General features: G+C 57.4%; 1 protein-coding gene across 14 annotated transcripts in view; it reads right to left on the reverse strand.

The window, feature by feature from the left end:
- Positions 1-412: 412 nt before the first annotated feature.
- Positions 413-27,583, reverse strand: part of EPS15L1 (epidermal growth factor receptor pathway substrate 15 like 1) — a 98,198-nt gene continuing 71,027 nt past the window's right edge. For 3 of the 14 annotated variants that reach the window (XM_043590279.1, XM_043590285.1, XM_043590286.1), the window contains exons 21-25: positions 26,924-27,006; positions 20,528-20,660; positions 18,337-18,384; positions 5,923-6,128; positions 413-988 (exon numbers count right to left, since the gene is read on the reverse strand). In XM_043590279.1, the coding sequence (XP_043446214.1) occupies positions 842-988; positions 5,923-6,128; positions 18,337-18,384; positions 20,528-20,660; positions 26,924-27,006 (617 nt within the window). In that variant the 3' untranslated portion in view covers positions 413-841. Of the gene's footprint in view, positions 989-4,724; positions 5,616-5,725; positions 6,129-18,336; positions 18,385-20,527; positions 20,661-26,923; positions 27,007-27,583 lie in introns of those variants that run through there. The other 11 variants (XM_043590281.1, XM_043590282.1, XM_043590280.1 and 8 more) reach the window with 11 other exon arrangements.

The following is a 27,583-nucleotide window of genomic DNA, read 5'->3' on the forward strand; positions in this document are numbered from 1 at the left end:
TCGTCCTGTCAACAGTTACATCCAAGCTTCCGGAACGTTCTAGGGGAACACAGCTGCATCCTAGGGGGAAACTGTCCCGTTTCCCGATTCTGACTACGGGTTTCGGACTGCCCAGCGGCCTCGCCCCTGATGGAGAACAGGCCTCAGCGAACGGCACAGGGCTCTTTTTTTCAAATTGCGGGGCCTTGACAAAGGGCCGCCCCCTCTAGTGACAATGACCCTGGGGAGCCAGGGCGACCCTGAAAACGTCCCAAATTGGCTTTGTGGCCCTAGAAGCCACTCAAGCGCTTAGGATTCACACAGGAACCTTCCATCTGGTTTTCCGCCCACCACGGGGCTGGTTTCCCTCTGGGATACCACGTGTGAACGTTAAAGCCAGGAAGATAACATTTCAATGAAAGGGAAAGAAAGATTGTGTTTTGTATTAAAATACTTTATATTAACCATTCGAACTGAATTTTATACAACGGATGCGGACACCGCCCAGATGTCTGTCTCAGAAGGGGGGGTCGGGGAGGCGTCGGGTGGGGGCGCCCCGGCGCCGGCGCGAGCAGGAGACGAAAGGCCGGGAGTCACGGTCCTGTGCTCCGGGCGGAGGGAGAACCGGGTGCCGCCGCTCAACAGGGACGTCACGGCGCAGGTGAGCCGCCCCCCCCCCCCCCCCCCCCCGAGCCCGAGGCCCTCTGACCCGCGAGTCCTTGGCGGAACAGTGGCGGCCACGCGTCACCACGTGAAACGGGGGCCACCGTGCGTGCGTGCGTACAGACAGACTCGAGCTTTCTCCTTTTGCACCAGCGCCCCCGCGGCCGTCCCGCCCGCGCCGGTGGCCGGGGCCGGGCGCCTAGGCGGCGGGCATGTCAGCCTTGCTGAGCGCGATGGCCAGCTCCAGGTCCTCCTGCTCCTGCCGCCGCAGCCGCGCCAGCCTCTCCTGCTCCGCCTTCTCGCTCTCCCGCTTGGCCCACGCGAGTTGCTGCTCCTCATTGCCAAACTGCAAAGGAAAATGGAGGTGGGGTTACTCGGCCCGGAAGCTGCGAGCCGCCACTTGGGGGTGGGGGGGCGAGGAGGGCGCCTGCCGCGCGCGCTGTCGGGGTGCAGGAGAATGCAATGCTGGGGTGCGCAGGGGGGGGGGGCGGGGGCCACGTGGCGTGCACGTGAAAACCGGCAGAAGCCAAAGAAGCCCGTGTCTCGGTCGGGAGCAGGGAGGGGACACGCACGCCCCCCGGTCCTGACCCAGGGTCACATGCACTGAGAAACAGTCTGACCTGAACTGCCACCTGGGACCTCAGAGAAACTAGTCGCCCTGCCTGCAGGAAACCAAGGCAGGCAACGCGAGGCGTCAGTTTGGGGACACAGAGAGATTTCCTGCAACTCCCCGGGGTCGGAGTCTATGAGGCTTCAACGGGGGTGTGAAGGAGGAGCCTCCGCGTGGCCTCCTCTTGGGGCGTCTCTGAAAACGGCGGTGGAGCAGAGGTCTGAACCGAGGAGCTCAAACAGTGAACCTACAAGGCCCGGGCCTCGATGAGGGGCCGATGACACCAGTGGGTGGAAGGCACCGAGACTGGAGAGTTCTGGCACGTGCTCGGGACTCTGGGCTTCACATGTGCACAGACAACTGTCTTGAAACGTGGCATCTCTACCCCGGCCACGGTCCGGGGAGCTCTGGGCCTGCTAAGCGCCACTTTGTACTTGAACATTTACAGCAGCCAATCGGTCCAGGAGTTCTTGAGGTCCTTTTCCAAAAGTTTCAATTCAAAAAAAAATTTTTTTCGGCAGCAGAGGAAACCGTTCTGATACCAAGATGGGTGGTTTCAAACCAGTCAAGGCACCTTAGCTTTCTGGCAAGAAAAGCAAAGCTAGATCTCACACGCTCTTCCCGTGGCGTGGGTCGCTGGCTCCCCCCAAGACCCCCCGTCACATGCCCCAATGCAGACTCGGGGACCTTCCCAGGTCTCTTCTCTGCACCCGCTCTGCCGGCTCTTCACTAAGCGCTGGATGACACCAAAGAAACAGGCAGGCCGGCCCTTGGAAAGGTGGCCCTTGGGAACAGGCATACAGACAATCCCTATCTGACACGGGCTTCGAGGAGGCCCATACAGACCCCAGGGGGAGCACTGGGGAAGGAAGCACAAAAGAAATTCGAGGCTACCTTTTCACACAGGTACTGAGCCTGAGTGGCAACTGGGGGGTGAGCTCGTCTGACAGGTGGGGACACGGAGGCCTGGGGACAGCAGGGAGCTCTGGCCCGCAGCACGCTGGACTTTCTCTCTGGGTCTGGGTGGAGGCAGGGCAGGGGCGGTCAGCCACAGCTGAGGAGTTGGGGCTACAGGGCACCTTCGTGAGTGTGGCTTTTGCCGGGGTGGGGGGTTACCAGCCAACCCTGGCGTTGCCAGAACAGAGCATGGGGTGGGAGGGGCTAGACTTCCAAGGGCTTGTGCACCAGAGTGGGGGAGGGGCGGTGGAGGAAGCCTGGTCTGGACCACATGTGGCCTGGAGAAGGAGGTGGGACAGGAGAGGCAGCCTCCCTCCGCCTGGCCTTGGGAGTCAGGTGGGGACAAGTGTGGGGTCAGCATGAAAAAGAGCCGTCCCCAGGAAGAAAAGCTAAGTATGACTTTCTCAAAGAAGCTACCCAGAAAAGCGTTCAGGGGGGTGATGAGTCTCCAGGTAGGACTCCCTGAAATCGGGTCCCCACCCCTGTTTCCACTGCCCGTCACAGAAAGCCCCCACCCCTGCACTCTGGGGAATTTTCCCATACCTCATCAGGAGAAAAACAAGGAAAAAACAACAAATGCTGGCAGAAATGGCAGCATGGTTGACAGGGAACTTGTCCTCTGTCAGCTCAGAGGAGGGGGTGGGTGGGGGCTGACAGGCAACGGCCAAGGTGATCCAGCCACAGCCTGGAAGCAAGGCCAGGAGGGGTCAAGTATCAGCTGAGGCCACACGGCCACACCATGATTCCCGCCCAGCCCCAGAGTCTTAGGATGTCACCACAAAGCCTCCTGCTCAAGGGGTCTCCATTTTCAAATTAGATGTGCTGACAGGAACATTCCAGATGCCTTCAGAGCGGACTGGGTTGGGGCCAGCTTCAGGACCCTCTATGGAGACTCGAACCAAGCATATGGTTTGTGCGCACTTGAGAAGCAGGCTGGACCATCGTTTCTGAGAGAACACCGGAGGAAGAGGGTTCCTTGTGGCTCCCTCTGGGCCTCATGTCAGCAGAAAATTCTCTCCGGGTCCCAGCAGACCCCGGTCCTCTGACCTGCCCGCGTCGTGAAGGCCAGAACCTGGAGCACCTGTGGATGCGGCCGCCACTCCATCAACGGCAGCTGACTCCCGCTTCACCCCTGCGCCGTCCTGGAGCGGAGACAGTGGGGCACAGGTTGCTGCCCTCCCTCAACATCTCGAGGCGGACACTTAGCAGTTTTACTTCAGCAGCCTCTTGGCAGAAATCCGGGGTCCAGACGGCTCCGCACACAAGGCACCCGGGACCGTTCCTCCCCGGGGCCCGAGGCGTGTGACAGAGCCTGTACTGTGCCATGCGCGGGACGCCTGCAGCCACCTCCCGCTGGCTCACTGCTGCCACCGTGAGAATCGCATCCAACTCGGTTGAGGGTGCACGGCGCACCCATCTGATAGCTGCTCTGCACTTCTGGAAAAAAGAGCCATTTTGCTAACCTATAAATGCTACTTCCTAATAAACACATTTGCCTGAGACAGAAAGTCTTGTTTTGAAAGAAATCTTGGAGACGTTTCCCGTGAACAGCTCCAAGGACAAGTAACCCATTGATGGAAACTCGGGGCTCATAAATTAGAGGCTTCCAGAGTGGCAGAGCCAGGGCGCCAACGGGGGACGGCACGCGCAGTGACATCGGCGTAACTGAGCTCCAGTGCGGACCCAGAGGGTTCTGCGCGGGGAACAGGGAGTGTCAGTGCCACTCTTAGAACATCCGAGCTGAAAGAGTCATGGTGCCAGTGACTGGGCAGGAAGAGACCTGTCAGCGTTTACTTGGGGAAGCTGAAGTACACAAACCAGAGGAACCGACTCTGGCCCTGTTTTGAGTTGGCCCAGATCTTCAAGGTCCAGGGAACCAGAAACCAGTGGCCAATGGGCTGCATCCCTGGATGTCATGAAAACGCAAAGACATCCTGAGTGCCCCAAGGTGGGACAGGTTGATCATCTTGGGACTATAGTAGGACCGAAGGGGACAAACCAAACCAGTCAGGTGTCCTGCCTGCCTCTCCCCACACTCCATCCCAGCAGAGTGGCCAAATCCCACTGTCGGGTCATTTCCTCTGGAAAAACTGGGGCATCCGAAGCGGGAAAGGCGATTTCAAACAAAGAACAGCAGGGCTGCAAACTGGGTGGAACCTGATCCCCCACCTGGAAACGAGAATGATCAAATACCAGGGATGTTTCTGGAATGACCAAAAATGTTGGGCCAAATGACAGCTTGAAACCTCAGATTTTTTTTTTTTTTTAAATATTTTCCCCAAACCAGCCATCAGGTGGGGGGTGGGGGTCACAGAAACAGAACCATGCATTTCAGAAAGAGAACAGTCGTTTCTCCCAATTGCCAATCACGTCTACTTACCCCTCTTCCCTACCCAAAACAGAGTACCCGAATCATACGTGAACAGCTCTATTTTTCTCATCAGCGTTTAACATTTTTTTTTTCCCCACCAAAATACAAATGTGGTACTATTCAAGAAACTGTAGATAAAGCGGGTTTTGTTTTGGGCTTTTATTAATAATGTTGCCATTTGTATACATCCACAGTGTGCACTGGCTGTCAACAAAATTCAGCTAAGGGCAGTCGTAAAATATTTATAGGTCGCCAAGAGCCGAGAACGCGTCGGCATCTCGGGCGATTTCGGTAACGCCACAGGACGGCTAGCTGTGCACGAGGTGGATCTGAAGCGAATCAGGCACTCACTGGGCACCGACAGGGCAGAGCCTGTGTTAGGACAGAGTCTGGGAGCAGGAGTGTCTATTAGGTCATGCGTCTCCACCCCTAGCCAGGAAACAAAAGTACTTTGCAAATTCGAATGAAGAAAACCTTTTCAAAAACAAACAGTGCGCGACAGACAGACCGTGAAAGCAGTTCTGGGAAGACAACATCTGAAGCTCTCGGAGAACAAGATTCTCGGTACCCAGGAAGGTACTGAAAACAGCCTGGAGGGACAGCGTTTTACAACCTGGAATCTTTTCTTGCGCTCCGCTCCGAGAAACAAAGCCAGGCTTTCAGAAATCCCAGGATTAGCTTCTGAAAAGGCACTTAGCTTTGCTAACTGGCTCCGGGAGGGTTTTGGTTTTGGTTTAGTTTTGGCAAAGGGAAAGGGCGTCAGGGCAGTTGTTCTGGGCTGGACGTCTCTGTGCATTGTAGCTGGTAACTGAATTAAGCGCTGAAAAATCGAATGGCTCTTCCTTTGCGGGTCCTGCCTGGGTCCATCCGTCCTCACTAGCCGCTCCAAATGCACTGGGGCGGGCCCATCACAACTCTGGCAACGGAGACCCTTCTGGGGGCAGCGACACCCTAACGAAACTTCTGCCGTCTTGTTTTCAGACTTCGGAAGCGTGCGACACCTCAGCTGCCAAGAGTCCCTGAACACAACAGCCTCTGGGCGACAGAAATAACACAGAGTCTAACCAGGAAGGACAGAAACAGGCCTGGGTGGCCACCCCGCTGGAAGAAAGCATGCCCTTATCACAGAGTATCCAAACCGTAGCTCTTTTTTTTGTTTTATTGAGAAACTGTTTTTCTTACAGAAAGCAGTAGTACAGAATAAATAACACAAGTGAGAGCACTGAGGTACCGGGGGACATAAGCCAAGTTTGCCTTTGGAAAGAGACAAAAAAAACAACCCCAAAGAAGCTGCAAGCGGAGGGTTGGGGGTGGGGGGTGGCGCAGAGGAAGCTCAACTTACAGAGGTGAAGTCTGCAAAGCCCAAGGAAGAGGCTTTAGAAGGTTTAGCTGAAGAGGAGGGAGCAAATGGATCTTTTCCACTAAACGGGTCCCCAAACCCCTTTTTATTTTGGAACGGGTCACTGCTGTCAGCCCCGAGTGGCTGGAATGGATCAGGGGGCTCGGGAAAGTCTGCAGAACCAAGCTGGCTTACAGGTGTACTTTTACCTGGAAAGTTTAGGAGAAAAAAAGGAAAAAAAAAAAAGGGGGGGGAGAAAAAAAAAGAAATACAAGTTACTGACCACGGACAGAACAGAGTCCTGACCGAGGAGGCCGGCACGCGCTCACGGAGACACCCTCTCCCTCTTTGGAAAGGGCTGGAATGCCGTTCAGTGGTGGGACAGATCCCGGGGAATCCTGGGTGGATTTCGCTTTATGCTCACCTTATCCCAGAGGCTTAACGGGTTTGCGGGCAAATACAAGAAAACCACTTCAGACAACCCCCTCCCTTCCCCGCCCCACACAGCTAAAATTTACTGTCTTTAACAAGCGTACTCGCAGGCATGTTTCAAAGTGACTCATTTTAGTGTGGCAACACATTTACTTATCACACGGAAAGTCATGGCTGAGCAGAAAAATACACTGTAAAACTTCTAACAAAAAAAAGGGGGGTATTTGCAATTAAAAGGGGGAATTGGTTTCACAACATGGTACAGAGTTAGCATTACTTGTGAGGCTCACCAGACAAACCCCCTCTGCTATCCTGAGATTTAGATTTGTTTTCAGCTCCACTTCTGCCCTTTGGTGCTGGTGGCTCCAACGGGCAGGATTTGGGCCTTTCTGGGTTCTTGCTGAGAGGATGGCTCTAGGATGCCTGGGTCCTGGCAAGGCAGATCGCTACGGGATGAGTGTGGGATATACATGCTTAGAGTTAGAGACAACTGAGGCCCTGAGATCACTCTAGGGGCTGTGGCTTGAGGGCAGGCAGCTTCTCCTAACAAGTCCTGCCAGCGTGCTAGAATATTCCACTAGGAACCAGGGGCCTCCCCAGGCCTGCCTAGCAACACTTGATGAGCCTCCAGGATCTGCCCATTTTGTAGGCCGGGTCCCTGCCTGACGCCACTCCTTTGCCCGATGGCAGGCCAGGGCGGTCGGGGCACCGAGAGTGAGGTGTTTAATTCAGTCCAAGCAGGTCTGCGTCCAAGCCCCAGGCTAGAGACTAGAGGGCACTTAACATAATTCCAATTTGTCAATCCAGCTGTTTACGTTTACTCTTGCAATTTCAAAACTAATGTGCATGAAGAACCTAAAAGCCAAGGGCCACATTGCACATATGACCTGGGACATCTAGCTGCACATCCAGAAGATGCCTCCAGCCCCGAGTGGCATCTCAGGTGCCCCCATGCAGCACCTGAGCCTGGGACACCTGCCTTCCTCACCCAGCCAGCCTCTGCCACATCACCTGCCAGCTAGAGAGACCGCCCACCCGTCCATCATCAGGCCCAGCTCTCAAAACCATCCTCTCCATGCTGCTGCTCGGGCTACATTTCTAAAGGCCCTGAGGCGTCCCTAAGAGCTCTGGGGCCACGGCCTGCCTCTGCTTCTTTTAGTGTCAAGACCTCACCAAGGACAAGTACCTCAGCCCCAGCTGGCCGGTTTCCTACGTGTGAAGCGGGAATAAAGAGGCAGGGGTCAGATGAGATGGCTGAGGCATGGTGCCCCTAGGAGCAGTGGGGTCTGGCCCCCCACCCCCGAGGCCACCTTGGCATCCTGCACCGCAGTGGGTTCTGCCCTTCTCGGTCACACCGCCTGCCCCAGGCAGTACCAGTAGGACTCAGGTGGACCAAGAAGCGGGGAGGGGGCAGGCCGGCGCATCAGCCCACCTCTCCCAGTGGCCTCAAATCGATTCATAGGCAGACGCAGGGCCCGATGGTGGGCGGGCCCTATGAGCTAGAAGAAGGAGCCCCCCCAGAGAGCCTTTGCCAAAGCCCCAGGTGTGCCACGCTGGCACGGGTTACGGGACCGGATGGGTCACTCCCCAGAAGGGTAGTGCAGAGTCCGTGCAGCAGGAATTAGGACCTCCCTCTCCCATAGCAAGTGACTTGCCAGAGAGAAGGCCTGGGGGAGCCCCCCCCACATTCTATACTGGCTGCGACTCTACCGCTGGGGGCTCCTCCCCCGTCCACGACAGAGCCCAGATCTTCAAGCTGTCCCTCCGGCACCAAGTGCTGCTGCAGGTGCCATCCCCCCTGACATCAGCTCTCCCACCTCCTCCTCCTCCTCCTGGACCTCCGCGCCACAGGGCTGCAGGGAGCAGGGTGTTCTGGGTGCTCGCCACAGCTCCCTGGCTTGTCCCGCTGGCCTCGAAGAACCACCCCCCCAACACGGCCGCCGCGCACGGCCGGCCTACTCCCTGCTCTGAGGGATGAGCCAATGGGTGAGTCAAGGCCTCCCTGGTCCCCAGACTAGGGGGAGAGGAGACAGCTGTCAGGTGAGGCCGGCCCAGCCGCTTGCAAACTCCAGGCTGTCCACCTGAGAACAGTGGGGGGGCAGACATACTCCAGGGGCACCCCAAGCGGGAGGAAGGGTGGGCATGCCCACACCACCCGGAGATGCCCTATTTCTCTTTGCAGCTACCACCCCGAGCAAGCAGCTCTCCTCTCTCCTGGGTCCCTGGGAACTGCTCACCTCACTGGTCATTCCCCCTCCCAGCTTCCTGCCCCATAGGCCATCCTCATCCAGCAAAACGGCTTTTTAACGGCTTTTTAACGGCTTTTTAACATCGAGCTGATCCCCACGCTGCTGAGATCTCCCAAAGGCTCGCTCGCTGCTGCTCTAGGAATACGCACCAGCCCCGCCCAGCTGAGTCCTTTGTGCCTGCTGTCCCCAGGCCTGGGAAACCCTTCCTCTTGCAGAGCCAGAGGCTGACCCTCCCCACTTCTGGCCGAGATGCCTCCCCGTCTACCGTTCTGCGGCCCCTGTTACTTTCTGTCATTACGTCACGTGTGTATTTTTGCTCTCTCTCAACACAACATAAGCTCCCTGGGGCTAGGGCCCCGCCGTCTGCTGCTGTGTCCTGATGCTATCGTAGGGCCTGATGCTTTACACCCTCGCTGAACGGAGCTTTCTTCCTTACAGGTCCTGCTGTACCCCCAGCCCCACCCCAGGCCTATGCTTCTCCCATCGCGCGATGACTCCCGAAGGCCCTGCAACCCATGCCAAAGTCTCCCCAACCACATTGCCTGCCACCCCTCCAGGGCTCGAGTGGCACCTCCTTTCCTGGGAACCCCCCCAACGCGGGGTTTTTTTCTGGCTGGTCCCTCTGCCCAGGATGCACTCCCGGCTCAGTTGCTACTGTCCTCTCGGGGGAACTCCTGTGCCCTGTGCTCAACTCTTCCAGCCCAGCCCCGGGGCAGGCCAGACCTACCCCTGGGGGACGGGGGGTAGCACAGCAGCCACCCCTCGACCCTGTCCTCAGCCTTAGTCTCCTACTCCATGAAAAGGGGTTGTTACGGGCCGAACTGCATCCCCCACAAGTTCGTTATATTGTGCCCACCCCCAGCACCTAAGAACGTGACTGTATTTGGAGACGGGGTCTTGGAAGAGGTGATTACACTAAAATGAGGTCCTGTGGGGGGGGGGGCCCTTGTCCCATACGGGTGACTTTATAAGAAAAGGGGATTAGGACGCACACGTCCACAGAGAGAAGATGATGTGACGTGAAGACACGAGGAGAGGATCACCAGCTACCATCCAAGGAGAGAGGCCTCAGAAGGAACCAGCCAAGCCTTTCGGCACCTTGACCTTGGACCCCAGGGCCAAGGGACGGTGGTACATTTCCGTTAGGCCGCCCAGCCTGTGGTCCTGCTACGGCAGCCCGAACACACTCACGTGGCGGTCGTGAGGGGCCCACCCCGCGTGGCTGCCAGAGCAGTGACCAAGAGGAGGGATCCACCCACGACAGGGCTGCCTGCTTCTGTAAACCAAGCTTTTCAGGTATGCCAGTGCCAACACGCTGTGCCGACTCGATCCCGTGTCCTCTGTGGCTGCTAGGATAACGTGAGGCCTGCGGGGGATGAACGCTGACTCTCTGGCCTTTCACGGGAAAAGCACGCCCGCCCCTGATGTGGAGCGGGCACGGAGCTTGGACAGCAAGCAGGCGGTAAGCACTCACTTCTTCCTGCCATGCAATCAGGCCCTTCTGGGAGACTGGAGCCCCCCGGGGCCCCCACAAGAAAACCGAGGACCCTTGGCTGCAGCTCTCTGCTCTGATGCAGCCACTCAGAAGCCCGGTGTGCAGCACGGTGGCACCTGCAGCCTCCGGACAAGGACACCTTCGCCTTGGACCGCTTCACAGGCACCCGCCCATCCCCCCTCCTCAAGCCCTCCTTTCCCAGCGTGGAGCACAAGCCAGGGGCCGCCCCCGAGAGAAGACGCACAGCCCCAGAAGATCCCCCTGTGGAGTGTACCAGGAGGCAGACTCCACCTCGCCTTCCAAAGCCCGTGCAGCAGCAGCAGCCGAGGCCTGAGCGTGGGGAGACACACGTGCTCCTGAGTGAAGCCCGCTCCGGGGGCTCCTGGACACCAGGAAGACTGGCCCTCATCTACACACTGACCCAGTATATGCAAGGACCCCTAAGGCCACAGGCAGGGGTGCCCTGGGGGACAGCATCCTGAGGGTTGGGGACACAGGCTCAGGTTGCATGAGGACGGGATGCTAACCCAGTATGGATGGTCCTCGTGGCATGGCCACTCCCAGCCTCTTTCCCATTGCCACTTCCGCTGTCCTAACCACCTGTACCGTCCGTCCTGCCCAGCCAGTCTCTCTCGCCTCGCCCTTCCCCGGCAGACCCCTCCCTCAGGGCTCACTCCTCCCCTGCGGAGTCTCCAACTGCCTTGTCCCCCTCCCGTGGCACCGATCCTTCCTGGTGTAGCCCCCAGCACACGAGGGTCAGCTCCTCCCAGGTGGGGCTCGGCAACTGCTGGTACAAGCAAATACCGCTCCCTGGCCCTGGTGGGGGTCCCCGTGGGCCCGGGGCTGCCGTACAAGAGCCACAGGACTGTCCTGAGGGACCTGAGGCCCTTTCGGGGAGCCCCGCTGGGGAGCTAGAAAAGAGTTCTGGCTTCCCTCCTCTGCAAGAGAGACCAATATTCACTGGTGCCCTCTTGGGCTGATTTTTTTCAAGTCAAAAACTAAAATGACAATGGACCAAAGAAGAAGATTCTAGTACAGGAAAAAGTACAGAGTTGCTGGGGACAGGCTGGAAATGCCAGGGCGCGGCACAGCCAAGTGGCCAGCTGCTTGACTTCCTGGAGCATTTCTTGCAGGGTCTGGTCCCAAGGGCAGACAGCGGAGTGGGGATAGAGGGGTCAGCCGACCCCAGCCCGGCCCCAAGCGCGAGGAGCACAACGGTCCGAATGTTCAAAGGCAGCGCCTACTCTGTGCTCTTTCCTTCTTTTAAATTGGGAACATCTCCCCACCCTGGTTCGGGTTTGTTGTGGTTTTTAAATTGCTTTTGGGGTGGTGGTTCAGAATCCAGCCCACTAGGATTTCAAGCTGAGGTTTCTGACAAGCAGAGAGGTGATCGGGGAGATGAAAAGTGTCGTTCACATCAAAACTGCTGGGGCCTGGTCTTGCTCCGTTGCTGAAACCGTTGTTATTTAGAAATCATGACTGCGTTAATATGAAACCAGGGCACATCAACTGCTCTTGATTTCAGAGGGGAAAAAAAAAAAAAAAGAAACAAAACGGTTTTTTCTCGGTTGTCTGTTTTTGTGCTTGGGTGCAGAGGCTGAATTATTGGACCCGACACGTGCAAAATCGGTGGCGACTCTGGCTTGGCCTGACACCGTGCTGGCGACCAGAGGCTTTCTGCAAAGAAACGCACGCCGTGACTGCCCTCGGTCCAAACTTCCTACTCTGCACCCCCATTTATTTTTAGCAGCTGCACTTTTCAAACATTCTGGGTGTAGTTCCTGCTTTTACATAACCACTTCTGCTAACGCCTTAATCGTTTTTCCGATTTTCTGAGGTGTAGTTTATCTCGAACGTGACAAAGTCATTCTAAGCTGCCTCCGTGCCCCTGAGCCAAGTCACTGCCCGTTTTCTGCCTTTTCCACGGCTCCAGGTGCCACAAGGAAGGACAGATGCTGACTAGAACACGGTGCAGAGGCGGCAACGGCAATCATTTTTTAGAAAGGGCTGGAAAAGAAACTAACCAGGGTGACTCCCGACACATGCCATTTGGGAGGCGTGGGGTCACCACTCCTAGAGGGCTGCGCGGGGCGCCGCCTGACCCCTTGGCGGAGGGAAGGTGGTGAGCAAGGAGGCACCAAGCGACGACCCCCGGGGGCTGGGAGCTGCGGGCATGTCGCCCACGGTGACTCTCCAATCCTCAGAGGAGTCCTCATTAACAGAGGAGTGCAAGATTGAAGAAAAGGCAAAGTAGGGCTTATTTCAAACCGCAACAGTTTCAACAGCTACCCAAGCGGTGCACCGAAACCGCACACAGGACTGCCTTCGGCAAAAACAATACGAGCCTGATGGTTTACCACAGTGTGTGCTGTTAAAAAAAAAAAAAACAAAAACCAGTGGCCGGCTCCACCCTGGTAGAAATTTCTTTAATTCTCCTATTTAACTTTTCAAGGCCGTGTGTGCCCCCCCCCTTGCCCCCCAAACCCTGGGCACCCGGGATCGGGGAAGCGGCCGGGCCCCGGGCAGGCGCCCCTGAGTCTCTGACATCAGGACTGCCCCCTTGTCACACCTTTCCCAACGCGCTTTTCAGGAAACCGCTGCCCGGGAAGGGTCCGCAAGAGCCCGGCCCGCCAATGGGAAAAATGACGGGCTTACAAACACAGAAAACCGGGAATGCTCAAAACTCTTGATGGGAGGTAGATTCCCTTATTTGAAAGTCTTTACTTAGGAGGAGAGGAAGAGGTTTTGGGTGATTGAGGGTCTCGATGAACCTGAAGGGTAAAAACATCAAAAATGCACCGAAGTGTGAGTGCATTTTTCATCCCAACTGGACATTTGCTGGGCTCTATTTGTAAGATTCGAGGCCACAGCTGGAAAATGCAACTACGTTTCTAGAGCTGAGAGATAAATACAAAAACAAGAAAACACAACAACAACAACAAAAAAAAAAAGAAAGAAAGAAAAGAAAAGAAAGAAAAAAACAAAGGTTTGTGGTCAGGACAGCTGCCCCACCTTAGCTATTACCCTACACAACACAGGACGTTCACACAACTGCCATTTATGCCAACACGGGACACGTCCACACAGCTGCCCCTCACCCTATACAACAGGGGACCCTTGGGCGACTGCCCCTCACCCTCCACGGCACGGGCACCCACCCAATTGCCACGCTTCTGACTGTCACACCACAAGGGAGGACTGTGGCTGGTGAGGGGGCACTCTTGGCTTCTCCCTTCCCGCCCCCCCCACCCCCGCCCTCAGCAAAACAGCTTAACCGGGGGCAGTGGGGAGAAAGAGAGAAAAAAAGCAGCCCGTGCAGAGCACAAGGCTTCAAATTCATAATCCCTCGGGAACCTTTGACTGAAAGAGACTGCTTTTCAACCAACACACTTCAGCGTTTCCCTCCGGCCCCCACCTATCTGGAGGGACATGGGGGAGGCGAGGGAGGGAAGAAACCCACTTCTCCAACCGCGGCGCTCGGGACCAACTAACGGCTTGCAAGCGAGGAGCCCTGCAGATGCCAGCCGTGCTCGCTCTCACTGATGCACATGTGAGAGAAGGCAAACCCCGCAGATCAAAGCCGTGCCAAGTAGCACAGCCCCGGCAGATAAAATCTGAGGTCCCCACCATCACAGCGTTGAGATTTTCCACTAAAAATATTTACTGAATTTTAAGAAAAATCTGCCTAATGCATTGAGGGGAACAGGATGAGGTTTGGTACTGAATTGTTGAGAAAAGCTGAACAAATATTTACTATCATCCACCAGGCATCTCCACGACTGATATGTTTTTCAGCCTCTACGGTGTCTGGGGTGGTCAAAGGTCATGGAATTGAGCTGGGTGACGACCCCGTGGATGTGGGGTCAACCCGCCATCAGGAGAGAGAGGAGAAAAGGGGGAAGGAAAGTGGCCACACTCTTTGGGTCCTCAAGACACACGTATCACTGAGAGAGAGGATTTTCAAGAAGTTTCGACAAAAGGCTCCCGACAGGGGCTACCTTAGTTCTGTGCCAAAACAGGGAGAGGAGCTCGCGACTTACAAGTCAACTTACCAATCTGTCAAATTACAGATCGGTCTTTACAACAAAAACAACACAGACTGCAGGTCTCATAGTTCTCTTTTGCAAAAATCACATTTGTCCTTTGAATTTTGCCTTCGACACACTCTGCTGGAACAGCCCCGTGCGCCGACCTGTGCCAACCTCTCCCAGGGGCTCAGGGCGCCCTGGCAGGGGATGGGGAGACGCTCGTGGCTACGCAGCAGCCAGACGGGGGGGAGCCCTGGGTCTGTGCCACAGGGCCGAGGTGGCCCAGCCTCTGTTCGTCCCTACAGAGGAGCTCCAAAGCTGCCAAATCGCTAGCTCGGCACGGGCAGAAAGGCGTCGTGCCCACATTTAACAAAATCACAAGTGTCATAGGCGGGTCTGAAAGACGGTTAGAAAGCGTGTGTGCACTGGAGGTGCACAGCCCCCCAGGAGCTCCCTCCTACTGTGGGGGCAGCTTGGAAGGAGCGAGTCCAGTCTTAGCAGAACAGGGGACCCCCCCCCAACTCTTGCTCTCTGTATGGCCAGACTCCCCCCTGCCCCACACGCACATGCTGTTTTTCAGCTGACAAAGGCAGAGGCAAAGGAATGACTCGGTGCTTTGAATCGAGAAATGAGGGGATGTGGGACCGTGGAGAAGTAGGGGCCACACCGGGCACACCTTCCTAGGCTCCTTCACATCACTCTAAGTGGAACCAAGGGGTTGGGGGAAGCCTGGCAGCAGGCACATGAAGCCCTCAAGATGGCTGGGAAGGGGGCGGGGGACCAGGGGCGGGGCAGTGGCTCCTATCCATTCACACCCACGGTCGGTGGCAGGATGGGCAGGGGGTCCAGGCTCCCTAAGCCCACACCCCACCCTGAGGCCCCACAGCCCCCCAGGAACTCGGATTCCTCTGCTCCGGGACCCCACGCCACTGAGCTACAGATGACAACTGTGTCACTCAACTCCCACTCAATCTTCCCTCCGGGGTGCAGGAGGGTGGGCGTGTGCTAAGATAGGCAAATGCTTCTATTTTCAAACTCAGCCGACTTTGCAGAGCAGAAATGCACCCCAGAGAACAGTCCATCTCCAGGCATTTCTCAAGGAAGAGGCTGAGAGGAAAAGGGCGTTTCTCTGTCTGCGGGGAGCAGGGTCTGCTGGCGAGCGCGTGCTGCCAGGGCGTCACCCCCAGCCCTGACACAGATGCTCGTCCCCCCCCCCCCCCCCCGCCTCCACCCCAGCTGGCGGGGACGGCGAGCGGGAAAGGAGGGCTCCACCAGGCTGGGCGCCCGCGGCTCCGCTGCGGCACCCCGACCCAGGCTGGCCGGCAAGTGCCAGAATTTTCCAGGCTTCTTGAGATGGCGGCGAACCGCTCTTGTCCCATTCTAGAACTTCGCTTGTACCCACCGAATTATCTCTTTGAAATCATCGTGGGAACGGAATTAAAGTAGTTAGGTTCAAGGTTGAGGTGCTAACCGCACGGCTCAACTGGAGAAGCCATTTTAAAAGTGGATCTTGAGCGACAAACAAGAGGTCCGGGACCCACACGCGCGAAGGACGGCCACCCCGGTTTCAGCCTCAGCCTGGCCTGTCAGGGCAGGTGGAGAGCCGAGCGTGCACACAGGCTGGTGCCATGGAGGAACTCGGGGCTTCCTCCACGACCGAGTCCCGCGGGCGGCTCACCCGGGACGGGCAGGGTGACCGCCCAGTGAGCGGGCTGGCCTGTGGGTGGGCAGCAGCCAGAACCGGCCAAAGCAAGAAGCCGCAGTCACCCTGTGTGGCGTCCACACACAGCTGTGGGAGGGGACTCCCGTTCCAGGGGGGACAGGACTGCTTTTTTGTTTGTTTTGTTTTTTAATCATTTGACTCAAACAGGACTCAGATTAAATGCGATTTCATTTTCCCTGTGTCGGTTGGCGAATTGAGGGCAGGTGGGATGGGACCAAAAAAGGCAACCTGGGCATGTGCATGGCTTTATTGTGGAGGTGAAAAGGTCATTAGCAGTAATAAAAGGCTAATTAAATTGCGGAGAGGTTAAAGGTGACTTGGGGGCGCCGCAGGGGCCGGGCAGGGTGCAGGGCTGCACTTGCAGGAAGTGGGGAGGGTGGGGCCGAGGGCAGGATCCCGCTATCTGTCGCTGGGGTGCGGAGGCCCAATCACTGACACCCACACAGCCATTTCCTGCCCTTGAAAAAAAATCTGTTTCTCCCTTTGCAAATCAACAACTTTTACCTAGAAACTCTTCAGCGGTGAGTTCTGACTGATCTCGGTCTCTGATCCGTTGCAGAAAATACACCATTGTTTACCTGGGGGAGGTGTGCGAGCACCAGCTTTAACTGACAGGTTTCAGAGGCTGCGAGCGGGGTCTGTTTTGCATCTGCCTGGAAGAAACCAATTCTCTCTACCAAGAACAGGCACCTGCTGCTTACTGAATACCTTGACAGACCTTTCTAGAAAAGAGCTCTGAGCACAGAGAACTCAGTGTGGACCCTGGAGCTCCAGGTGTCCCAGAGGGTGATTCTCAGTGGCCCGGAGGGCACGCTTTCTGGCTCGGGTCAAGACAGAACTGCATCTTTAGCAGCGAAAGCCGATGGCCAGCCGTGGGCTGCTCTAGTCACATGTACATGACACCAGAACTCTTTCACAGGGAACCTCGGTGAGGCTCCCAGGTGGCCGGTCCCCCACCGTGATCGCAACAGGCTGACACTTAAATACGCGAGTTTACTGCACGTCAAACCTCAGTGGAGCTTTTAAGAACAAACAAAAACAACTCCCACAGAAGGTGAACACTGCAAGATACGGCATGCGAGAGACGGTACCCAAAAGACCATGCGTGACTCAGACCCAAACGTGCACCCTGTCCCGCACAAGCGACAAGAGCTGAGCTTCGCCAGAGAGGACCCTGGAGCCCTCTTTGAAGTTCAGCTACCCATGCTCTGACTCTTTCAACTGCAAAGGTTTCTGCCAAACTGCAATCTCGTGGGGGAAAGGGTCCGTTGGTAACTCCCGGCGTGCACATGGCTGCCTCAGGCCCAGCTTCTGTCCACCTCTGGGAAAGGAGCCTGTGGAAGAGGACCTGTGTCCTGGTCCCGGGACCCTGGGGAGGGGATGGGGACACACATCACACACATCACAGCGAGGGTCATCACCGTGCAGGGCACTTTCTCCACACGGCCCCTGCTCGGCCAGAGTCGGTCCCATGTTCAGTCAGGGAAACCGAGGCTTGGTGAGGAGCAGGCGCTCGCCCAGAGCCCCTCAAGGAGATGGCATAGACAGAACGTGACCCTTGGCCCTTGCGCCAATGTCCAGAAACACGGACTGAGCCTGACCTACCATCCTGGATTCTAGTGGCCTCACGTATCAGAGCCACCTCCAGGTGCAGAGACCTGGCAGAGTTCTAGACCCTACTACGGACGAGCCGTGCCTTCATGTTGGTTTCTGTGAGTGCAGGCATGAAGCCGTGAGTTTTGGTTTGTGGAAAAAACCGTTCTCGCCATGCGGTCTGGACCGTCCACTTGGGATCTCCATGGAGCAGGGTTCCCTCACCAGGACCACAGGGCCCCCAGCAGCCGGGTACCCACTTCACCTTGCCCCCAAGGTGGGGCCACAGTGGGGCCTTCCGCAAGCTGGGAAGGCCCTTGAGTGTGACCATGTGGTGTTCCCAGGTGGCAGTGGCCACCTCAGATGCCGGCCGGGTGGCCTTTCCACACGGCAAAAGGCCCGGTCAGTGAGAAGAGCGGAGAAGCACATTCTGTTCCCTCACTTTCAAAAGGTTGGCCTTCGTTTTCTTAAAAAACAAAAACAAAAACAGAAAAACAACAAAATTTGGACATCTCCCTGGCTGCTGCCTGTTGTAAGCAGCCAAGAAAACACAAGTCGTGCCCTCTGTCCTCATAACAAACACTTTGAGCAGGACTGGCTCCAGACTCGTCCACTGACCTGTCCTGCTAATAACCAGCTAACCCCCCGACTGCTCCGGGGCTTACGCGGTCTCGCTCTGTGCGGTGTGGATGTGGAGGGGTGGTGTCAGGGTGCACATCCCCCCCCCGCCCCGCCCCAGATGCAATCATTAAAGTGTCAACTGCTCAGTTCAGATGTCATGCGTGGGGTGCATCTACACGGCCGGCAACGTCCGTGTTGTTAGAGGTTAGTACGAAATCGCAGCTGAGCCACCGCTGGAAGTGCTCAAACGACAACGCTCACACGGCGTGTACCTACCACCCAGCAGTGTGTACAGCACAGAGTTTTTCTGATCAGCCACTGCTTCTAGGTAAGAGAATCAGACGAGAGACATTTAGACCTCAACGCAGGTACGTTGCGGCCGTTACAGATCAAACACTGTGCACGCATCGCCAATCTCCAGAGTACTCTGAACCTCATTCCAACTGTTGACAGGGATGGAGAGGCCCGGGGGGGGGGGGGGGCAGGTCGCTGGGTCCAGGGCTGGCCCTGCTGCCACTTTGCTGGGTGACAGTGGGTGGCGCACGTGACCTCTCTCACTTCCCTTTCCTCTTCTGAGAAACGACCATCATGGTGCCCGTCCTCTCTTGGAGGTCTTGCTAGGTAAGCTGGCTAGGGAACAGACCCACAAGTGCTCCCTGAGGGTCTATGGACATGAACAGGATATTTGGGGCACCAGCACCTCACCGGCCACGGCAGAGCAAGGGTACGGTGGCCCAAAGCCAAGAGCAAAGCAGCCTGAGACTCCCCAGAATACAGGCCCAAACCTCTCCCAAATGCGGATGGCTTCTCTGCTTTCTAAGTCCGCGGCGCACTACAAGCAGAAGCCCAAACGGGGTGCGGAGGCTTTGCAGAGGGTGACACGAGGGGGAAGGGGACAGTGAAGAGCAAGTTTAAACGCAGATCCGGCACTGGTTCAAGTAAGGGGAGGAGGCGGAAATAAGAGTTTCCAAGAAACCCTGAGCGTGAAGTTCTGGAGCATCTCCTTGAGGCCCGACACCTCCTGCACTGTCCCGTGTACGAGCCCGTGTGTGTGTGAGAACGTGACGTGTGCAACGCACATGCAGGTGCGTGGGAGCACTGTGTGAGAACACATACAGGCGAGGGTGCACGGGAATGTGTGCATGTGTGCACACGCGTCTGCACGTGTGAGCAGCACGTGAGCATGTGAGCACGCACATAGGCACATAAGCGTGAACCCATGCATGGGCGGGGGGTATGCAGGCGTGTGCACGCATGCTGTGGCTCCCTTCTTTCAGGTGGAGCACGGAGGCCTGATGACTTTCCATCAGGAGACTGTCAGGGTCCCCGTAGAGCCGCCCTGCAGGCAGGGCTCCCGTCCTCCTGAAAGCAAGCCGTAGCTCGCTCAGGTGATATGACAGGGCAGGCGGCCTCTTAAAAATAACTTCCCCTCCATTCACCTCTGCTAAGAGGAGGACTTTGACGGGTGGACCTTGTGTGGGATGACTGGAGGGCCTGGGACCAATGACCAGCTGCAACTAGAGAGTTCCACGGGCCGCCGAGTGGAGCCCCAGGCGGACTGAAGGGCAGAAGCTAGCTCAGGCAGGACCAAGTTTCGAGGGAGCGTGTGGGTCTCCTATGGCCACCCACCCAGGACAGCGTCGCAGAGACTGCCTGAAGCCAGGGCAGCAAGAAAACAGTAAGCAGGGGTGGAGGAAGGGGCTAGGAAATTGCAGTGAATCCCTCTGCCACTCGAAACAACAGCTTTCTCCTTTCGAGTCCGGCAACCTGGCCTGTCAGCCTGTGGCCATCATATGAGACAGAGTCCCCACACAAGCTCTGAGTCCTCGGCCTCCTCAGGGGGACACCTGGGCCCTCTCCTGAGAGTGGGGCCCCAGGGGCAGGACCGAGAGATCAGCAGCACCAGCCACAGCCAGGATGGGCCAGGTCTACAGGAAGCCTCCTGCTTAGAGCTCTTCGGGAGCGACACCGGGCGGGAGCCAAGCAGAAAAGAGCCCAGAGCCACCTGCCTCCTCTTGCATCAAGCACGGCCAAAAGGACCCCCACCCCAAACCCCACGCCGAGTCCTTAACCAGCAGGGAGGCACTGGATCGAGGGGGAGGCCTCAGCCAACTTGGAAAACAGCTCGGGTGGGAGGGGAAGCCGGAGGGGCCACCAGATCTTGACCACACACGCCACCACAAGGGCTGAGCCCTGGGCCTTCTGGAGACCACCCCGGAGGCCCACACTGAGCCTGGAGCCCAGGGGCCCCCAGGACAGGGTGAGGGTGGGTGGGGTGGGAGGCGTGCTCCAGGCACACACTGTGCACAGACCCAGGCCTAAGCGGTAGGGAGACCCTCTTGCGCCAAGTGTGGGGCCCCCGACATCTGCTCCACTCTGGTCTGGTGAACAGAGAAGCCCCTGGTCCCCCTACCGCCGCCGGCCTGCGACGGGGGGCGGGCGCTGCGAGAGAAGAAAGCGTACTGACCGCTGGGCGGTTTAGGCCGCGGAGGAGCAGGTTTCTTCGGAGGCAGAGCGGGAGTGTCCTGTTTACTTTTAAAGGGGTCATCTGGGAATCCTGCCCCTCCAAAGGAGGAGGTGAAAGGACCAGAAGTTGGGGGCTGTAAGAGAGGACACGAAAGAGAGGCAAAAATAATCGTTAAAACGGAGGCAACGGATGTCCATTCAGCCAATGCTCACGTACCGAGAGCCTCGGCGAGGCCCCCAACCCTCCGGGGCTCTGCGGCACGGCCCCACGGGGACCCGGGTCTCTCCCAAGACCCCTGCTTTCCTCCACCCTCAACAGCCAGGGTCCTCTGGCCTGTGAGGGGCAAGCCAGCGAACAGAGAGCAGGCGAGAGCCGCCCTGTGCCTTGATGGGCTGATGTCACAAGAGGGGTGTGACCTGCCACACGCACCATCCTACCCACACAGGGACACTGAGTCTTTCCTGACCCCAGGGTCCCCTGGGCCTCCTGCTCATGCTTCAGAGATGGGCCCCGCCCAAGCCCTCGCAGTAGCTGCAGTCCCTTCCGTGTGCCGCCTCTGGGCTGAGCACCGGGTCAGAAGGGCAGCGGAGCACCCCCTCGCCCCCAGGTGGCCCGAGGGTGCTGCTGCCCCGCCCACTCCGGCCGGCACCGGCTCAGCTGCCTCTGCCAGGCTCCTCTCACCTCCAGCACGGCCCTTCCACCCCCACCCCCCCCACCTCAAATGCAACTCAGAGCCTCCCTCCCAGTGAGACAGATGCACAGGTGGGCTGGGGGGTAGGGGGGACAGGTAGGTGCACAGCAGTCTGCAGCCCCAGTGCCCACAGGTGGCCTCCACAGCGCTCTTCAAGGTACAGGGGGACTTCGGCAGCGCCCCCCCACTGCCCGATTCTTCCGCCTCATCCCTGCGGCCGCCTCATCCCTGCGGCCGCCCCATCCCCTCGACAATTCCCCGGTCCCTGGAACTCCTTGCGCCCCGCTGCACACAGGGTCTCCAGCTGGGACAAGCTCTACCTCATCCACCCCGATCCCCTCTTGTTCTCAGAGACTGACCGAGCCTCACCGCCGCCCCCAGAGTCCTTTCTGCCAACCGTGCCTGCCTGATATCCTGGTGGGACGCCACAGGACACACATCACCGTGCGCAGGCACGGGCCCCCGCCCAGGTGATGGGGCAGCACCCGTGGCGGGCCGTGACTCATCTCCGTGGGCAGCTCATGTGCAGAGTGCCAGTACGGTGCCGGGCCACGACAAACCCCCAGTGGCAGACGGACGAGCTGCAGATGGGCCAGCGCAGGTTTTGGGTGACAGGGCCTGAGTCCTCCCTCCTCTGGGATCCAGTCATGGCACACAGCTCCCCCTCCCCTGGGATCTGAGCACAGGGACAATGACGTGCAACCCCCGCCCCAGGCACAGTCATAGACACCAGGCTCCAGTGGGGAAGAGGTGGCCAGCCCACGAGAGGGACATCCTGCTGGGCAATCCTGGTCCCCTCTACCAGCCCTCCGAGGCCTCTAGGGTGGGAGATGTTGGCTCCTTGCTAATCTTCTTGTCTTCCCAACAACCGCTTCTGTTTTACACACAGGGAAACTGAGGCACAGAGAGGCGATGCAGCCTACAGCCACAGAGCACCTCAGTGGTGGAGTCAGGGAGTTAGGAAGCCACGTCATCTGCCTCCGGGGCCAGGGCCCTCCACTGCCGGCGGCCTACCCCCTGCGATAGGTCTGGGGCCTTGAACCAGGCCGAGCTCTGTCCTCGGGCCCAGAGAGACACAGGTGTCTGCAGCCAAGAGGCAGAACAGGTCACGGGGTCAGTGGGACAGCAAAAGCCCTGAGGAAGACGGGGGTCAAATGAGGAAGACTCAGTCCCCTGCCAAGACCATGCCGGCCCCCCAGGAAGCTCAGAGCAAGAGGGGCAGATGGGGCTGGCAGGACTGTGGGAGGGCAAGGAGGTTCTTCCCTCCGCGGCCACTGCCCCCCATTCTGGGCTCGGTGGACACCTGTCCTTTTAGGAACAGAAGGCAGGGAGTCCTGCAGCTCAAGTTTCTGGAACGTCTGCACTACAGAGTGCAGTGGTCAGGAGGAGGCTGGGAGGCCCTGCCTGGGCTGGAGGCCCGGCCCTGCCACAGCCAACTGCTCGGTGCCTCAGCTTCCACATCCGTGAAATGGCCATAATGACAGGCCCTCGCTCTAGGGCTGCAGCAAAAATGCAACGAAGTCATGTGTAAACAGCTCCAACAGGAACCCCAAAAACACTGGCCCAAGATGGCAAAATGATCGTGCCAAGGGTGTGGCCGTGGTCAAATTCTTTTAGATGCCCATAGGAACCTGCGGATGCCCCATCAGCTACTGATGTTTTATTCCTGCCATTTCCCATTAACCATAGACCCTGCCCTTGGAGGGCGACAGCGTGAGAGTTGAGGCGAAGTGTCAAGGTCTATTTAGAATCTGTAGTCTGGGAATGGGGGTAAGGGATGGGGGGCAAAGTTGCTGGGAGAGCATGTGGGTTCTGCTCCTGCCCCCGCCATTCACCAAACACAGGCTCATGCGATTTCTGCACAACCTGAGACAGGCAGGCGGGAATCAAAACCAATTTCTTAGCAGGGAGGTGGCATGACCAGCCCAAAGGCCCCCCACGTGGACCCCAGTCTTCGTCCCGACTATTGGGAATGCACCAGCTCTGGAATGGCAGCTGGAGCCCTCTGGACACACCCCGCTGTGCGTCGGGTACGCGGGGTCCCCGTCCATCCAGCCCACGAGCTGCAGCCTGGACCACGAGCCATAACGATGGTCCCAGCTGGTGGAGGGCACTTGCAGGCCAGGATGTCCCTCTGTCCCCTCTGTGCTCAAACCCAGTGAGCTGGTGAGCTCCCTCCAGGGGGACAGGGCTCCACCCATAAAGGCCCACTCCCACCACGTCCGTGAGCCACAGCACTTCTAACACCACACAGCCCGCGAGCAACATTTCCGAATCCCAATTTTCACAACTCCAGGTTTCCCAAGAAGCCTCCTCTGGGACCCGACCCGTTCCTCCTCAGGCTGCAGCTTCAGGGAAAGTCGCTATTTTTAGAAGGGTTTCAGTAAAGCCGGCAGGGGCTCTCCGGGCTGGCACAGCGTGAAGCGTGCTCAGAAAGAAAAAAAAAGAAAAAGAAGAGAAAAGCCACTATAAAAAGCACCTCTGAGAGGAACATGTTTGGGTTCACGGTTTAAAGAGTTGGTTTAAAGCAAGCTACTCTCACCTTTTAAGAAACGGCCCTAAATAGGAATGCGTAGCTTTAAAAACCACTGGAAAAACGAATGGAAAGGGCCTGACGACCAGCCAAGGACTGCACGGATGGCTTTTTTTCATGGGGGGAGGGAGTGAAATAATTATGTTCAGGTCTTGTTCTTACTCTCAGATGCTCAGAATTTGTTCTTAAAGCAAGGGGATGGATTAACACGGGTCTAAAAACATCTCTGCGGGTTGGGGGGTGGGAGGACCTCCCCTGCCAGCAGCAAGCCCGAAGATTCTCCCAAAGGAATGTGCTGGAACCAGCTCTCTGGCGGTCACCTTCCCTCCGCACTGCCACGCAGAGGAGGACACCTTGACTTAGGGTGGAGTCAAGAAAGGGCTCCGTGTGCATCGCCTTGCCACCCCACTCAGAAGGGGAAAAGCTGGCAATGTAAAAAACACACGCAAAAAAACAAAACCAAGAAGCCAAAAAAAAAAAAAAAAAAAAAAAAAAAAGCCTTCTCGCCACTTTACTTTCATTTCCTTCAGCATTTTATTTATACACACGATGTTTTTCTTGAAAAACAGAAAGAGAACCGAAGGGGAAAACAGAGTCCTACCAGGTTAGGGCTCGGTGTACAGCTGGACAAGTGGCAGGACACTGGGAGGTGACGGGAGCGTGGAAACAAAACAAAGGAGCACTGGAGACAAATTTTCCACGGCCCCGTCCAGCTCCGTCCAGCCAGTGCCTCCAACAGGAAGGGGCCACCAGCTCTGGAGTCACAAGTGCACGTGTGTGTGCGGCCTGATCGAGGGACACGAGGACAAGGAGAGGGAAGCCCAGAGCCCATCCAGACTGGCTGCCCTGCGCAGCCCCCGCCAGCCCATGCAGCCTCGATGAGGACACCTCTCAAAAGGGCACCTCTTGTGCCCTTGTCCTTGTCTCAGCTCTGGCCACTGGCGGCTCACTCCCTCTGTCTTTGGGGCCAGCCTCCCAAAGGGAGAGGGCTCGCTCCGACAGCTGGAGAATGCAATGCAGGCCCCTTCGTTTGGGGACTGCTGCCACCGTGTGGCACAAGTTTTCTGCTTTCAAGAGGTGATTTTCCTGCCTACTAAGCAGGGACGAGAAAGCGAAGGATGCACAGCTCCACTCCAGGAGCAGGGAGGGCCGTGTGTAACAGCCGCCAAGTGATAGGCAAACGTCCGAGCAACTCTCCTGTCCTGGGGCCTTCTGGCCAATCCCAGACAGCATCCTGACCATCCGAGTCCCAGCGTTCTCACACGAGGGACGGAGGCTTGCTCCCCACAGGCACTGCAATGAGAGGCAGCTACACCAGCACCTCCGAGCTCCCTCCTGTGACAGCCGATGGCTAAGCAGACACCCTCTCTCTGGCCAGAAACTGGGTTTGCTACCTTGACGATGTACGCTCAATGTGCTTCTCTGAAAACCCGAACGGAGTCTCAAAGGTTTCTCAGAAGCCGTGTGCCACAATCACACATTGGCTCACCACAAGCGCTCAGTGCCCAGACGAGTGTGTGTCCCTCAGGCTGAGTGCACGTGGAGCCAGCAGGCCCCCTGGGCTGGCTCGGCGGGGACGGCTGGGGGAGGGCTGCCCAGCAGGGGTGGGCAGCGTGCAGGAAGAAAGTGACTCCTTGCTGCGGATGCTCGGCTCCCACGTGCTCCGAGATGCCCTCCCCAGCTCCCTCTCCACCATCTGGCTTGTGAGCCTTCCCCACTAGGAGGTAAGACCAGGGATGGGGACGGGCTCCCGCTTGTGGCCACCACTCGCCCCCACACACACCACGGCGATGGCACCTGGGCTGGAGCAGGTGGATACTGAAGACTGCAGGAATGAGTGAAGAAGCATGGCTCTGGGGCCGCGGGCTGTGAGGCCCTCACCTGCCTGCAGGGACTATCAGCAAGCAGCAGAGCACAAGTGGGTCCTCGGGACAGGGCCCTGAGGCCCACATGGGGCACACCTAATGCCGCTTTCCCAAATTCTTATCAGAGAAGTACGTACTCATACTTAAAACCAAGGGACACTAAAGGTTATAACGAAGATCTGCAGATCCTCGGACCATTGCCTTTCCCACTCACCATGGCCGACGTTTTTGACTTCTTAGCGGTTTCTTCTGAGATTTACCTCTATAATCATGAGCATCTACTGTTATTTCTTGATCTGTCCATTTTGGACATGATCTACTGACTTTTTGCTACATTAAAGATTTAGCATTCTCAGGGCAACGCTCAGTTGGTGGGTGGCTCAGTGGGTTAAGCACCCGACTCTTGATTTCGGCTCAGGTCACGATCTCATGGTTCATGAGACGGATACCCACGCTGGGCTCTGCACTAAGCATAGAGCCTGCTTGGGATTCTCTCTCTCTCTCTCTCTCTCTCTCTCTCTCTCTCTCTCCCTCCCTCTCACTCCCTCTCTCCCTCTCTCCCTCTCTCCCTGTCCCTCCTCCGCTCATGTTTGTGCATTCTCTCTCAAAATAAATAAATAAATGATAGAGCTTCCTAGCCACAACTCCCAGCCCCTCGCACAACAGGACCCCGACACCACCAGGGGCTATATTCGCCTGACCGTGGCACGCAACTACTGCCCAGCCCGACAAGTGCAGGAGTGTCATCTGTCTTGAACCTGTGTATTTGTTCACAAAACCCAGCCCTCACTTTCCAAACCCTTCTCGGGTTCTCACAGGCAGCTCCCACTTACATAACCGGCCCACGTTCTCTGGATCCCTCCTGCCTGCCAGCCTGCAGCCCACAGTTCCAGTCTCAGCTGCACGCACACCAGGCCTGGCACCCGTGACCCTCCTGAGTCCCCTGTGCCTAATGCCTTCTCTTCTCTGGGTCTCTGGAGCCACAACTTTATTGCCTAAGATCTGGCAGCTAACAGACACCAGTAGGACTGGGGGGAGCCCGCGACACGTAGGCCTCGTGGAGGGATTCAGGGCTCTGGCAGTTTCACTCAGAGGAAGGGAAATGGAGCCAATCACAACCACAGGCATTTTCTAGACCCTGCCTGCCGGCTCACGGCCTCACATGAGGATGCGTTTCAGAGTCTGACAGGTGCCGAGGAAATACATACGTGGTATTAATAATTATGCCTGGCTGCTCACGACAAGACCACGACAAGAGGCACAAAGACACTGGCAGAGGCACACGTGCTCCGTGGGTGGGGCTTTACCTTGGACATCTGGCTGAAGTCGGCAAAGCCCTCAGCACTATTGAAGGACCCACTTCCAAAGGGGTCTAAGGTTCCAAAGGGACCTGCAAAGTGGCACCAACAGACGCAGAGTTACAGGGAGCTCAGGGAACACACCTCCTGGGGTCAGGGTCAGGTGCTGCCTCTCCATATTCCACGGCCCCCAGCGCGGGACATCTGAGGAGGTGGCCAGGGCCGTGCACCTGGACGCAGGCCCTCAACAAGGCCTCCCTGGCCCCACCTGCGCTGGCTCATGGTTGGTCTAGCTCGGCCGGAAGTCTCTTGCTGTGACGGCCGCCTAGGGGACAGCCACAGGGACTCTGCCCCATCTGTACTTCTAGCCAGCGCTGCTCACGGTCAGCAGAGGAGTGACAGGTGTGGAACCACAGCCCGGTCAGGGAGGGGGGTGCAGTTCTGCAGTGACCTACCACCAACGCCATGTATGTGGGGAGCCTGTCCATGCAGTTTGCCAAGCTTTCTCCTTTGGAGGGGCAATTTGCCTGGATAACCCCCACACCCACCTATGGTAATGAACTCTCTCACCATCAAGCACGAGCTGCTAGGCAAGGCAGTAGCACCAAGCAGGGACTGTTCCCCAGAACCAGGGGGAGTCCACAAATGCTCCCCTCCCTCAATGCAGAA

This window comes from Prionailurus bengalensis, chromosome A2, assembly GCF_016509475.1.
Source record: "Prionailurus bengalensis isolate Pbe53 chromosome A2, Fcat_Pben_1.1_paternal_pri, whole genome shotgun sequence".
NCBI lineage: Eukaryota > Metazoa > Chordata > Mammalia > Carnivora > Felidae > Prionailurus > Prionailurus bengalensis.